The sequence below is a fragment of the Mastomys coucha genome, unplaced genomic scaffold (assembly GCF_008632895.1).
Source record: "Mastomys coucha isolate ucsf_1 unplaced genomic scaffold, UCSF_Mcou_1 pScaffold15, whole genome shotgun sequence".
NCBI lineage: Eukaryota > Metazoa > Chordata > Mammalia > Rodentia > Muridae > Mastomys > Mastomys coucha.
The window spans coordinates 47,843,973-47,859,127 of record NW_022196897.1 but is presented as its reverse complement, the minus strand read 5'-3'; the positions used below and the strand labels follow the sequence as shown (position 1 = coordinate 47,859,127).

Genomic DNA, 15,155 nt, shown 5'->3' with positions numbered 1-15,155 from the left:
AGCACACTGCAACAATATGCCAGTCTGACTTTCAAAATGGCCTTAAAATATTCCAAACTCAGGGAGTTTCCTTGCTCCTGAGTGGGAGTTGACAGACTGTCTGGCAGCATTAGAAAAGGCAGGGAGAAGCTGATGTCTATATTGTGTCCTCTAATAACATTCTTCTCTTTTTGGCATCTTTCCCTTAGAAAGACCCGCCAGTGTGTGTGTGTGTGTGTGTGTGTGTGTGTGTGTGTGTGTGTGTGTGTGTGTGTGTGTATGTGTGTGTGTGTACGCAAAGAGCATGGTTTCACATCTGGGAAAACCAAACCGAAGGACACTAACCTTCCCAAGGTCACTTAGAAAATTAGTGCTGTGACCTGGTGTGTGGGTGGAACAAAACCCAGGTGTCCTGGCTCCAGCTTTGTGGTTGGACATTAAAGCATTATCCTTTGTAGGGAGAAAAAAAAATCACCGGTCCGGGAATTTGGGGGAAGTGAGAGATTAATCAGATTTCCTCTTTCCCTCTTTCCCTCCCTCCCCCACTTACAAAGATTAAAAACTCGGAAAAGCTAGAGGTGCCTTCTCGGCAGTTCTTAAGCAGGGACTACCAAACCTTCTCCTACCCTGGACACAAAGCGGTCGCCGCTCCCAGAGATTCTGTGCGTTCTCTTGAGAGCCTGGGAGGAGAGGAGTGGTGGAAAGTCAGCCCTCACCTCCAGCGGGTCCCGGGCTCGGCGGCGCCCAAGCCCCGCCCCCGGCCGCCCTTCCCCCGCGGCCTCCGCAGCCAGCCCCTCTCCCCTCTCGCTGTCGGGCGCACCCACCCCAGATGCCGCCTGGCACCGAGCGCAGCTGCCGCCGCCGCCGCCGCCGTACTTTCCACTTGTATTGATCACTCCTAGCTGGGCTCAGCCTGCTCCCGGAGCGCAGCGCGGCCAGAGCGCCAGCCCTTGGCAGCTCGGGCATAGTCGGGCTCCCAGAGGAAACTCCTTGGGAGCGCCCTGTCCGGGGTGTCCTCTGCGCTCTGCAGTGTCTTTCTGTCTGCCTGGAAGGAGGAGGAGGAGGAGGAGGAAAAGGAGGAGGAGGAGGAAGAGCAGAAGGAGGAGGAGGAGGTGGAGGAGGAGGACGTCGTCTGGTCCCGGTTGGGAGGTGGAGCAGTGGCAACAGCAGCCGCCGAGGCAGCCGCCGCCGCCTCCGGAAAGGGAGAGGCAGGAGAGATCGGGACTTGGAAAACCCAAAGTGTCGGCGACCCTGCAAGGCAGGCTTCCTTCCAGCTTCATGGGCAAAGTGTGGAAACAACAGATGTACCCTCAGTACGCCACCTATTACTACCCCCAGTATCTGCAAGCCAAGGTAAAGAGGCACGGGGAAGGGTCGCCAAAGGAAGGGACCGCGGAGGCGCGCGCCGGGCTGGGCTGGGGAGGGGCGCACGGCGACCCTGCCGCCTCCGGGCGCAAGTGCTGGGGTTGCTAACTATAGCGCTGGCCTGGGCAGAGCTGGGCTGCGCGCGGGGCGGCGGCTTCCCGGGGAGCGGATCGCGGCGATCGGGTTACAGAGAGTAGCGAGGGGGGAGCGACTAGACAGGAAAGGACCGCCGGCCCCTTCCTGGCCGGCGAGGAGGGAAGGGTCTCGCGGTCTCGCGGCGCCCCCTCGTCCTTTCGGGGCTGGCGGCGGGCCGACGCTTGGGGCCCGCGGCAGGACCTGCTGGTGCCACAGCTTTCAGACCTCTCCAGGGCCTCGCCCTGCGGGCAGTAACTGTGGGGTCCACGTGAGAGGCGCGCAGCCCCCCGCCCCGCCCCACCCCGCCCCGCCCCGCCCCACAGGACTACCCTCCAGCTCCCGCGCGCGCGACGATTGTGGCCGGAGGGGGCCGGGACCTTCTCCTCCCCGCCTCGGGCCCTGTGCGCCCTCCCCTCGCCTCTGATCTTTGTGCGGTATGGCACTTCACCTGGTTACTGATTTCCACTTTTACGCTGGTGTTTTGGGTAGAGAAGTGGCCAAAGTTCACTCCGCATTCATTGATGTCCCCTTTAATCTTCTCTGTAGCTTTTACATGGGAGGGACAATGGGCAGATTTTGATACATAGAAAGAAGTGACTTTGTATTTACTTTTCTTTTTTTGTTTGTTTGTTTGTTTTTAAACTGTGTTTCCAGTTCTGCTCAAAAGTGGCACAGTCTTGGGTAAGGACCACTGATGACATGTAGGCAGACAATTTGTGGCTGGCTTCCCAAGGACCCTGAGTGCTTTGTTAATGGGCCTATACTAATTTTACAACAGTTTGATGTCTCCTAAACTAATTTTAAAAATTATTAGGGTTCACGAAAAGTGCATCTAACCTCCTTGAAATCATCTGCTACAGTTAGGGAAGGCAGAAAGTGATGGTGGGTACGGCGGCCTCCTTCAGCCGTTAAATCTAGCACGTCCTTCTAGATCACAAAAGAATCAGGTATGGATGCAGTGTTGGAACTTTCTTTAGGGGATTGCTTGCTGGCAGATGGACATTGCTGACCTGGTACTAAGAGTCTGTGCTTCAACCTTGAAAGCTTTTCTTCCTTTCAATGTGTGTGGTCCATGTTGCTCTGTCCCTACAACATAGCCCAGTGTCTGTCCATGTAAAAAGGACTTGTCAGCAGAGGCCAGAAATTTCCCAGCACCCAAAGACCTCCTTGCTGTTCTCCTGATTCCCCACTTACCTTCCATCACCAGGATCTGTAAGGTGCTAGCAACCACAAGAGCACCACTGTTCTTCTCCATGTGGTTGGCAGGCCATTGTTTTAGAAACTTGAGGGCGATATTCATTCTCTCTCTCTCTCCCTCTCCCTCTCTCCCTCTCCCTCTCTCTCTCTTACCCTCTCTCTCTCTCTCCCTCTCTCTCTCTCTCTCTCTCTCTCTCTCTCTCTCTCTCCCCCTCCCCATTTGTGTGTGTGTGTGTGTGTGTGTGCTGTTCGAAGAAATTTTGTAACGTAATCAGTGCGCTACCTTTTAGATGTGTTATATATTTGATGCACTCATTTAAATTATGCAGCATTTGGGTGCCTGAAGGACAAGCCTATTCAACACTTAACTCCATGAATAATAAATACACACATTCAGGTGAAGAAGAAAAAAAAAAAACAATGTTTCTATGAAACATTTACCTTAGTAATTTTTATGTACCATTAGTAAGTTAGAAACCAACTACATAGCATTTAATATAGCTAATGCAATGCCATTTGGCTTTTTTTTCTTTTCTTTTCTTTTCTTTTCTTTTTTTTTTTTTTTTTTTTTTTTTTTTGCCTGTAAATAATTGAAGAGAAAGACAAACGGCAAAAGCCTGCTGGAGTAATTAGGGCTGGATCCCAGGAAGCTTTAGGGCCCATTTTCTGAAAGTGTGCTTCCTGCATAAAGCATTTAATATTGATTTGTGTTACAGTAAATGACAGTCTCAAAACATATTTTGCTGTTTCTCCTATGAAATCCGAAATCTTATTACTTTGAATCCCTTTGTTTCAGGAGAAAGGTGCGTCCTCACATGACCTATATAATTCAGTGTTTTAAAAGTTTGGTAATTAAATCTAAACTCCCTATTGTAAAGGTGTCATAATTAGTTCAGAAAGGAGTGTCTCCTAAAATACATAGGGACCGGATGCAGATTCTAGATACCAGAGCCAGCGTTGGGGACACACACCCCTTTTCTCCTTCCTGTAGCCCTTGGTAAGATGGTGACAGTGTAAGTCATTAAGAAATATAGAGACTTTATTTGACAATCGGGTTTAATGACATGCATAATCTACCTGAAGAGTTAATAACTCACCGAGAATCTGTTGTCTACTGTGCTGATGCTTGCCTGTGTGGGTTCTGACCTTCCAGAGATAGAATACGTCACTCTCTGTAAAGTACACTGATGTGTTTGGCTAGTCCCAGCTGTTGTGAACTTCTGCTTGAAAGCTGTGTCAAAAAGTAAGGAGTGATAGGTTAGTTAAAAATGTATTTTAATCTGAGATTATAAAGTTGAAGTGGTTTTGTTGGATCACGAAGGAATAGATGAATCTGATGTATTTCATCAGAGGACTAGGTGAATACCGGTTTTTAAAAGTTCTTTAAAACAAATTTTATTACCACACTTTCAAAAGTTGCCTGTGTCGAATGCCTCTTGGGTTAATCTGATCAGAGCCAGTTTTGGCAAATTTATTTTGAAAGACACTCTGATAAAACATACCAATTCTTCATTTTACAATCAAGAAAATAACACTTAGGGCCAACAACTACATGGGTGTACATCATGCTTTGACAGAAAGGAAAGATAGCACTTGAACAGAGCATCCAGTTTACGGAACATCCGGTTTGTTCATGGAGCATCCGATTCACTTGAGGCTTCTGAGATGAGAGAGAAGAGAGTAGGCCTGGACAGATGTGAAATGTAAAGTCTCCGTCATGCCTCAGCCTACAGTAATATGGAACTGGATTTTACCCCATGGGGGTGGTTTGGTTTGGTTTGGTTAGTTTTTATTTCCCAGTCAGTGCCATCTTGTTTATCACCTGGCACAGTCAGCCTGAAATATCCTTTGATGTAACTTTGTAAACACAAGCACACATTGTTCTAAAGAATATTCCAGATGTTAAAATGACTTTTGGGATATCATAAAAAGTTAAATTTGTGCTTCAGGTTTTAGTTGTTCAAAAAAGAAGGGGGGGGGGAGAAAACAAGAAAGGAAGAAAGAAAGAGAAAGAGAAAAGGAAAAGAAAGAAAAGGAAATTTTGATTAACCTTTTAACTCAAAGATTTTTATGTACAAATTGTCAGCCAGTGGCTATAGGAAATTCACTTCTGTACAGACAGCTCTGGAATGAATCATGGCTAGTGTATGTGAGAGACATCAGAACATACATTACTGTTGAGGCAAATATTTAAATGTTTACGGGGATACAATACTTATTCCTTCTCTTTGGGAAAAAGAAAACTATATGTTTTCCTTCATTTATATTGCCTGCTGGATATTTTGTACCAGTTGAAGGCAACATGATCCATATAATCTTTATTCACATTTCTTTAGTCTACACTTTTCAAAATATATCAAAAACTTCCAATTTGTGCATATAGTGTTGCTTTCTGTACTAATGAAATGTTTTGTATTAAAGAGATGATTGCTGCTGAGGGAAAATAATTTTGTTTTAAGATAATATTTGTATAGACCAAAGGCTATATCTATACTCAGCTTCAAAATCTGAGAAATAATAAAATAATTTTGAATTCCACTAATAAAGGTGACAGGGACAGGATGGTTTCCATTTCAGCCTCTTTGACACACTGAAACTGCTTCACCGGATATTTGTCTGGAGTCGATAAGTATTATGCTAAACAATCTGAATCTCTTAGAAGTCAAGATCATGATTCTAGGGGCAAAAATAGCAACTGTAACTTGGTAGATGTGCTGTACAAGGGTACAAGCCGTGGATGCTTTGAGGGAGTCTTAAGAGGTGCCTGCCATTACCAGGTGAGGAAAGGTCGCTTAAATGCATCAGCAAAGGAATGGGCCATTTCACATGGATGTGCTAGCTTAATTTCCCTCTTAGGATATTTTAAGTGTCTAGACGTGGCATGAGAGAATCAAAGCTATGGAAATGTTCAAAGTAAGGTTGCGATATCAAGCAATATTGTTGTACCCTTTCTTGCATGTATCTTTAGACTTTTGCAGAATATAAATATCTATTAGCTCTGGATTGAGAGTGCAACTTTACGCTGCTAGAAAAGACTAGGGGATGATGCGTGAGGGAGGAGCGCGGGTTTGTGTATCATGACTCTAGATGCTCCTCCGATGACTGGCAGTGTTGAGGTGGAATTTAAGTTAGAGAATGTCCACGTAATACATTTGGGGGGGGGGACTTTCACTAATATTTACTGTGTCTGTAGTTTGTCTAATGACTTTAAAAGTTATAACCTGCCGGGCAGGTTATAATCCCAGCACTTAGGAGGCAGAGGCAGGCGGATTTCTGAGTTCGAGGCCAGCCTGGTCTACAGAGTGAGTTCCAGGACACCCAGGGCTATACAGAGAAACCCTGTCTCTAAAAAAGAAAAAAAAGTTATAACCTAATAATAGTTATTATTAATAATGAAGTTATAATAGATTTTAAGTTATAGATCTCTTAGCAAAATAGAAAATTCCTACCTTTTTTTCCTTTTTTTTTTATTTGAGAAATAATTTCCAGGGAAACAAACCATTTTTTGTGTGTATCACATTATCCAATAATATGAGAAAGATCTATCTAGAATGGAGATGTAAGTGTTCCATAAAAAGGGTGTGAATGGCTAGGAATTTGCTCATGAGGAAGAGGACTCTCTTACCTAGTTGGTTTTGTCCTGGGCGCTCACAGTTTAACTGAGGCTTGTTTTCTCTAAGCACAGTGCCACAATCTCCTCTAGAACCCTGTCCTCAAAGACACAAGGGCTTCCCTGGCTCCAGGCCCCTGATGTCTAAAACAGTAGGTGCTGAAGAAATACGTGCTGGTGAACTAGTATAATTCATGCAAAAAAAAAAAAAAAAAAAAAAAGTGGAAAGGAAGGAAGGGAAAGGAAAGGAAGAAGGAAAGAAAAGGAAAGGAAAGTTGTTATATTGAGCTTTGTATATTCATTTACTTTTTTCCTTAAGTGAAATATTCCAAATGATTTGTGAATTTAGTTAGAACCCTAAAAAGAATTATATATTGATGGGCCAATGATTTATATAACACAAAGTGTTCCTCGTCTCTCTCTCTCTCTCTCTCTCTCTCTCTCTCTCTCTCTCTCTCTCTCTGTCTCTCTCTCTCTGTCTTTCTCTCCCTTCTAGGTGTGTGTCTGGGAGATTTGGAATAAAGAACATAGATGCTAGCAAAAATATCAGTGTGGTCCATTAAGGAGGTGTCACACAGTGAGCTGGTAACACAGCCTATCTGGACATCTCCCATCAGTCTACTCCCTTTTACCAACCCTGCTTGAATGTTTTCTGCTTAATCTTCCAGAAAATTCCTTTTAGGGGATATATTTCAGACTTGGTGAAAACATGTACTCATCCAGTAAATAGCAACTAACACACACATTGAGGCTGACACATTGAGAGTCATAGTTCTCACTGCGTAGTCCTAAAGTTGGCACTTGTCCATCTAGCTCTTGAATCCAGAGAATATAGGGTTTTTTATTTTTATCTCATTCATTGTGATACTTAAAACAACCAGAGATTGTATCAAGCTGTTCTGAAAGAAGAGCCTTATTCAATGAAAGTCAGCTTATTGAAACACAAACATAGAATGGCGTCAGTTACTTAAACGTATCACCATAATATTTGATGGAACATCAAGGTAAATATTCAAATTGGACATTGGACTTGGGGATGTTGTTCGGGATGGATTGAAGTGTTCTTGTTTCTCTGCTATCTCGTTTTAATGAATAAATAGTGGAAGCTGAACTTGGCAGGGCTTTATGAAAACATTCTTTAGGTGACAGCAACTGGGCGTTGCAGCTGGTGACACACAAAAGATGGCCTCTCAGACCCACATGTGCCAGACACATGCACAGATTCCATATTGGAAGTTAAACATGCCTGAGTCCAGTAGTTTTGAGAGGGACAGTGAAAGGGGGTTATGGTAGCCATGCCAACAGCCAAGTGAATGTATCCAAAGTCTGATTGCCATGCTTACAACTAACCAAACATAATCCAAAATCTAATTCTTTACATTTGCTTAGTGTAGATATTCTCCTTAGCATCTTTCTATAGATAATTTAATTTCTAACCAATCCCAGGAAAGTAAGCATGTTGGAATGATGAGAAAGAAACAAAGGGGGATAAGAGAAGAGAGACTTGATGCTTTGACCTCTTGGTGCAGCAAATCTGGAATAGTGAGGGTTGTTGTCTCTCCTGCGATATCTTTTTAGCAAATTCTTAAATGGATGCATCTGTCATTTTAGAAGACGGTAACTAAGGAGACTCCTCTGGATAATGACTAAAGACATGGGTTCTCAAAGTGAGATTGCATGCTAATATGCAGCTAACTGGTACGGGAAGCATGCAAAATCATCATCTGGTACATGATGCTCTACAGTGGCCATAATATATGTGTGCTGAAATTAGGTCCCGTTTTCAGCTGGTTGCCTGTTGGTAAATTGCACGATGCCCATCCACTGTGCTCCTGAGTGAACCCAGTATCTATTCTCTGATGGTAGGATGTGCCAGGGAGGGGAATATCTACTCCCTGATTCTAGCACACTGTGAAACACCAGGAAGACAGAATAGACACGGTGTAAGGAATAAGAGGAAAATTATAATACAGCACAGCTAGACAGCAGCATTCCAGCCAATGCTGAGTGACAGAGAAAGAACTGAGATCTATACGGGATTAAAAATTCATGTAGATCTTTGTGAGGAGAAGTAGAGTTCCAAGAGAAGCTACCACTAATCTGAGGATTTTAGAAAGAAACTGGGCTTTAAATAAATAAATGGAAATTCCTTGAATTAATAATCAGCTTTATTTTATTTTGTTCCTTTGCTTTATAATTCTCTTGAGGGCACTTTGAATTCTAAAAGAATTACATTTTGCTGTACTTTATGTTAACTCCATCCCTTTAAAATTCCATACTCGATTACTTTATTTTACATTATTTTCAGTGTTATGCTTACAAATGTGCTGTTAAGCCAACCTATTAGTGCGGTGGCAGGCTGGTAATGTAATCTTTAAATGATGACATAATGAGCATACAGAAATGTTATTTGTATTGTTATATTTTATTTAAAGCAATGTTTATTTCTCCCAACCTATTAGCCATACTTATGGAAAAAGGAAGAAAACAAATTTGGTGTTCTAAATGTTTCTTGACTAGATCTTCGCCTGTATCGTAGGCACTGGTGATATCCAGTGTGAGCTAGCGTGGTTGAAAAATTGTTTTTAAAATTATTCCTGGTCTTTTGTGAACAGCCATTTACTAACTTCATTATCTAACTTATTTTAAATGAGCTGCTCTTCACCTCTGTAAGTAGATCCAAGTGCTGCAGGAGTCATATGGTCTTCTGCTTGACTCTGGATCCAGGAACCATCCTTCCACTGGCTGCTACCTGGACATGTGTTACCCAGCTGGGGCTCCTGGGTCCTAGACAAAGGGATTTCAGGGGAATGTTTTAAGCAACAAAATAAGATCATTTCGTAGATGCTTGCCCTAAGTCATTTCACTGGTCTTGAAGGACTACTTTCCAAGCTCTACAAGAGTGGGCCTATTTCAGTTCTATTTCCTATGAGTTGGAAAATTGAGTATTCAGAATGGCACAAGTGAGTAGATGCCTTCACTGAATGCTTTGTCTTTAACCTGAGGTTCCTGGCAGGGGAATAAATATTACCAAAAATGATTTTCATGTCATAAGCTTACATCTCTATTAGCCTCAAGTAACATTACACCATTTCCCCTGCTAGGTATTTTTTTCAACTGTAATGATTTTGAGTTGACAACAGAAGCAAATTTGTACAGGGGATCTTCTGGTAAGCTTCCGCTTAGATCACAAGAAATATTTTCATAGTTTATATTATAGTGTGTCAGGTAAAGTGTTGGTTACATAAAAAAAGTAAACTTTACTGGAAATTTGTAACCCCATCAAGGCTGCTCTTCTCAGTGGTGTTTTGGACTTGTCATCAAGCCAAAATGAAGACATTTATAAAAATAAAAATTGGCCAAAAAAATATATTTTCAAGTTATTAACTACAGTACTCTCAGAACCCTCTTGACTTCCTACACAGCAAGGTTCTGATTAATTCTCTTGTTTTAAACATGCAAGTCTTTTTTTTAAAAAAAAAAAAAAAGTCCACATGATCATTTGCATACTTCTAAGGTTTTTTTCTTTCTTTTTTTTTTTTAAATAGAAAAAAATGGACTCCTAGAGAACTGCTTCTCCTCAGCCTCTGTGATTTGTTTGGTGATTAGACATGCCTTAATTTAAAAGTGAGTTGGATGCATGCGTGCGTGCGTGAGTGAGTACATGCTTGTGTGTGTGCATGTGTGTATGTGTGTTTATGTGTGTGTGGTGTATGGGTGTGTATATGTGTATGGTAAATGTGGGTGTATGTGGTGTGTGTGTGTGTGTGTGTGTGTGTGTGTGTGTGTCTGTATGTGTGTATGTATGTACACACTTACACATGCTTGCTTACACAGATGCACACGAAAGTCAGAGAGTGACCCCAGTTGGTTCCAAGATGGTTTTTTGAAAGAGGGTCACTTGGGCTTGCTGGTTAGGGTAAAGTGGCTGACCAGTAACTCCCAGGGATTCACCTGTCTCTCCCTCCCTAGCCCTGGGATTACAAGTGCATGCCACCCAGAGGATGGCCTTGTTGGACATCAGTGGGAGGAGAGGCCCTTGGGTCTGAGGGTGTTCGATGCCCCAGTGAAGGGGAAAGCCAGGGCGGGAAGTTAGTGGGTGAATTGGTGGGTGGGGAACACCCTCATGGAGACAGGGGGAGGGGAGTTGGAATAGGGGGTTTCTGAAGGGGAGACCTAGAAAGGGGAAAACAATTGAAATGTAAATAAAGCAAATTTCCATTAAAAAAAAAAACAAAACAAGTGCATGCCACCATTCCCATCTTTCTATTGGTGTTCTGTAGATTAAACATGGGTCCTCATGTCTGTGTACCAAGTACTTTCCTGACTGAGCTCTCTCTCCAGCCATCCAATAAGTTTATTCTACAACAGTTCACTTGTCAGTTGGTGATCTGGAACTGGAAACTCACTTCCTGTACAAATTGTCATCCTTAAAGGTAGTGTTCCCACCCCACCCAGATGAGCGTATAGAAGTGAGCCACATTATAAATCACTTAAAGGTCTATACCACTTCCATCCCAGAATCTGACCACACCCCAGGGATGCTACTTAGAGAACAGGGTGAGTGTTGAGAGTTGAAATTCCCGGAGCTCACCATGGCCTTCCTCAGTGGAGATGACTTGGTTTAGAGTTCTGAAATAGGACTTTGAGCCTTTAGGACTGAGGAATGGGCTGCTGGGAGATGAGCCATGTGGCTCGGGGACATCAGATGAGTAAGAAAAAGCAGCTGTTGACTGGAGCCTTCAGCTGTGGTCAACCCCTGGGGCCCTCCTCACTCACAGGCTCTCTACTATCCACGTTTATTGTTCTACACTAATCTAGATAATCTCTGGCTTGCTAACTTCTTCCCAATTAAAAAAAAGCAGCCCCGAGTGGCGGTACCAATAGTACTTCTATCCCCAGCTAGTACTGCCTCTTTGTGTAAAGTCTCTCTTTCATCTTTCTGTGTGTGAATAGCCCATAGCCCAAACCAAGCAAACCTGGCCTGGCTGGTAACAGGGAAACACAAACACCAAGTCACCAATGATCTAGTTTCTTTAATTTCATGGATAGTTTTGTTTTTATCCAGATCCATGATGGGCTCAGAACTCCCAGGCAACCCTGCACCTTCTTGAGACAGTGTGGATTCCTATTTAAGTTTTTACCTAGAATCACCCTATGGAGCACAGATTAAGAATCTGACCCTGGGGGGTGGAGAAATGGCTCAGCGGTTATGAGCACTGGCTGCTGTTCCAGAGGTCCTGAGTTCAAATCCCAGCAACCACGTGCTGACTCGCAACCATATGGAATGGGATATAATGCTGTCTTCTAGTGTGTCTGAAGACGGGGCACTCATATACATAAAAAGGAATGAGCGAGCCCATGTGTAAGAGAACCCCTTGGGACTCTGTGGATTGTGGTGTCACCACCTTCTAATGTGAAGAGCTGGACAGATCAGTGTAGCTTGGGGATGGTGGGAGGACATAGCGAAGGAGGCTTTTACCAATCCTAGAGTGTTTCCTTCCTGCCTCTCCTTACCCCATCCTCAGCTTTTCTTCCTACACTAAGAGTTGGGCCACTGTGGACTGACTGCTGAGCACTGACAGGCCTGCCTGTGTGCTGAGAGGCCAGGTAGATCCACAGTGATGTCACAGGGAAGCCATTCACACTTGCTCTGCCTAGATCCTGGACCAAATGTGTCCCACTTATTTTGACTAAAAAAGTCTTTATTACCTCTTAATGCTACAGATTGTGACTAAGAAATTGCTAACTATAGTTGTCCTTTTGAATTGGAGTTCCCTTCTGATTTTTTATCCAACTTTATGTGGAAATTTAAAATGTAGTTTTATTTGTTAACGCATAAGTATTACAGAAGCATTGGATGTGAGGTCATAATTTGAAAAAGATATATAATTAGCATATTAGAAACTACTTTGATGACAAATATGTGTTCTTAATGAGATTATAACTTAAGTGTGCACAGTCAAATGACAGGTGTTTACATTTTTCCTTAATCCATAGTAAACTGTAAAGTCACATGTAACCTTTTCTATTTGTTAACTATTTTAATACTTACTCAAGAAATAAATTACAAGAGAATTCTGCCTATTTTAAATATGTTTCTTACTTGGTAGCCTTCCGCCAGATTTAAATTTTAATAGCAGAAATCTTAACATGGATTTGTTTTTTATTATTTTTAAGGATATTTTTTTTTTTAAACAGACACAAAAGGAGGTGTTTGAGATGATGTTGGGTAACACTTAATCCTCTTCTGTGCCTGTCACAGATTCAGATGCATTGTCTCAGCAGCACTGGGTGTTCCAAGGCGCATCCTTTGAGGCTGCAGAATTTGATTTGACTGGAGCTGAGGGTCACGTGGAGATAAGTTCACTTTGATAGTAATCTGTGTCTGGGCCTAATGAACATCTGCTTTCCAGGGCGCTACAACAGCTCCTCTCTTTGTTTCCTGTTTCTTTGCCTTTTTTATATGAATCTTGTTAAACCCAGCAAATGGGGGTCATTTTTGTTTGTTTTTCAATATGAAAATGCTCCTGCCTCTCTTTATGGGGGAAGTAAAGCCACATATTTAAAGAAAATATATCAGTTAATACACAGAGAATTGAACAGCAGATCATAGAATAACAGAGCTACAGCTCTTTCCCACACCTCAAGCACATTATATAAAAATCAACTAGTTGAGATCATATACATGGAATTACCTGGCCAAGTTAATTAAAGTAGACTAACACCTATGGAGCAGGCATTGTGTCACACCTGAAAAGTATGAATATGTAATGAAGACATGTTTTGTACTATGTGCAGCACAGTAAGATTACATAGTTAGTTAAAGATTTGCATTGAGGTAGAGTATATTACAGTACAGTTTTATCTATCTATATATCTATCTATCTATATCTATATCTACATCTACATCTATATCTATTCTAAAGGACCAGTTTATATAGTCACAGGACAGACCCCTAAGTGACAATGTAACATTTCTACTCTTCCAAACCTCCTCGTTTGTACTGACCACCCATCCATTCATCCAGCTTCTGGCTTTGAGGATTATTTTTACCTTTATAAACTTCCTAAAAATGAGGTTCGACCATGTATCTCCTCTTGTGTTCGTCCTTTCTAGCTCATCACTGTTTTGGTTTGAGTCATCGGTGTTATTATACATGAGGTGTGTTTAAGATCCTGTGTAGCAGTCGATCATAGATAGACTGTATTGTATTCATCCATCCTATTATTCATGGGTGTTTAGATTATTTCAATTTGGGGCTATTTTGCATCAAATTGCTATAATTATTGCTGTTCATATCATGCCTTCAATGCATTACTCCTAATAGTGGAATTACAGGTTGTGGAATATGTGTGTGTTCGGCTTTAGTAGATATTAACAGCTTCCACTTCTGCCATCAGAACGCAAGAAATAGAACCGCTTTGCACCATTACTAACACATGCTGTTGTCCGTCCTTTTTACCCTATCTGGATAGTAGTCTTCCCTTCTTTCCTTCTCCTTCTCCTCCTCCTCCTCCTCTTCCTCCTCCTCTTCCTCCTCCTCTTCTGCTGCGGTTTCATTTTGTCTTCCTCCTCACCATTCTCTGGATTGGTTCAAGCAAGTGTCACCTTGTCTAGCTTTTCATAAAACTTATTGGTCAATTGGTGTCCTCTTGTAAACTCTGCTTCAGATTTTCCATTCATTTTTTGAAAATAACAGTTTTATTGAGCTTTGATACACATAGCATATGACTACTTTTCATTACCTTTGGATTGCCTTGCCTTATTTTTTATTGCTTTGTGAGTTTTTAAATATATTCTGGCAGCCATCCTTCATCAAGCATGGATGAGAGTATCCCCTAATTTTCGGTTTTCCCATTCTGTCTGTCTGACATCTTTTCATAAGTGCTGTTCCTCAGTTTAGAGATTCTTTCTCTGCGCGTCGTTTCTGACCATTGCCTTTGGTGTCTTTTAAGGCGTTCTCCTGCTTTGAGGCCATGGGGCTTGTTTCCTGCTTCCTACTTTAGAAGTACTTTGTTCCCCAAATCCAGGTCTGCAATCCATTTCTAATTAGTTTCTGTGTATCATATGTATAAGCTCAAGATTTTTCCCATCTGGGTGCATAATGAACCAGCACCATTTGTTGAAAAGACGTTTTCCCTTTGTGAATTTTGGTGTTGCTTTTTAAGTCAAGTGACCACATTTGTGTAGGTTTTTTTTTTTTTTGTCTGGATTCTTGTTTGGTGTCACATTTAATCTGTGCCCAAAAGTCATTGTCTCAATTACTGTGCAATACAGAGCATGTTGTAATGTTGAACCATTCCAGGTCTTTTACAGTTCCTTCCAGATTTCAGGATCACGTTCTCAGTCCTCCTCCAAAAAGAAATATACTAGAATTTTAAAAGTTAAAATGATATGAAATCTATTGGGGAAAATGGAAGAACCATTAGACATTGCTGGGACTTCCAAACTACATGTGTGATGTCTTTTCTTTGAGATTACTGCTCGGAGTGGTTAACAAGAACAACAAAATGCTAGTTCTAAATGATGTGTTTACTAACCATGTGGTCTGATTTCTTTAAAATATATAGTACGGTAATTGTTGATAGAAACTGTGACAAAAGTAGTTACTTTGAAGAATGAGTAAATAATTTTTATTGTCAGAGCCTAAATTAAACTTGAAAAGCAACTTGCTATGGAAACTTACCCTTTGAGAACAGAGGACATCTTTCTGGATTGTTCATTTGATCCATCCAAATACATTCTCCTTTCTGCTGTTTTTTCTTGGAGGCTTTGTTTGGTCTTATCCTGAAAGTGCTGCGATGCCTTATGTAAATGTGTGTGTGTGTGTGTGTGTGTGTGTGTGTGTGTGTGTGTGTGTACATA

General features: G+C 42.1%; 1 protein-coding gene across 3 annotated transcripts in view; it reads left to right on the top strand.

Annotated features, from left to right (window-relative positions):
* The first annotated feature begins 779 nt into the window (after positions 1–779).
* The window catches only part of Rbms1 (RNA binding motif single stranded interacting protein 1), a 217,436-nt gene continuing 203,060 nt past the window's right edge, over positions 780–15,155 (top strand). For 2 of the 3 annotated variants that reach the window (XM_031370383.1, XM_031370382.1), the window contains exon 1: positions 780–1,332. In XM_031370383.1, coding sequence (XP_031226243.1) covers positions 1,258–1,332 — 75 coding nt within the window. In that variant the 5' untranslated portion in view covers positions 780–1,257. The remainder of the gene's footprint in view (positions 1,333–15,155) is intronic. The other variant, XM_031370384.1, reaches the window with a different exon arrangement.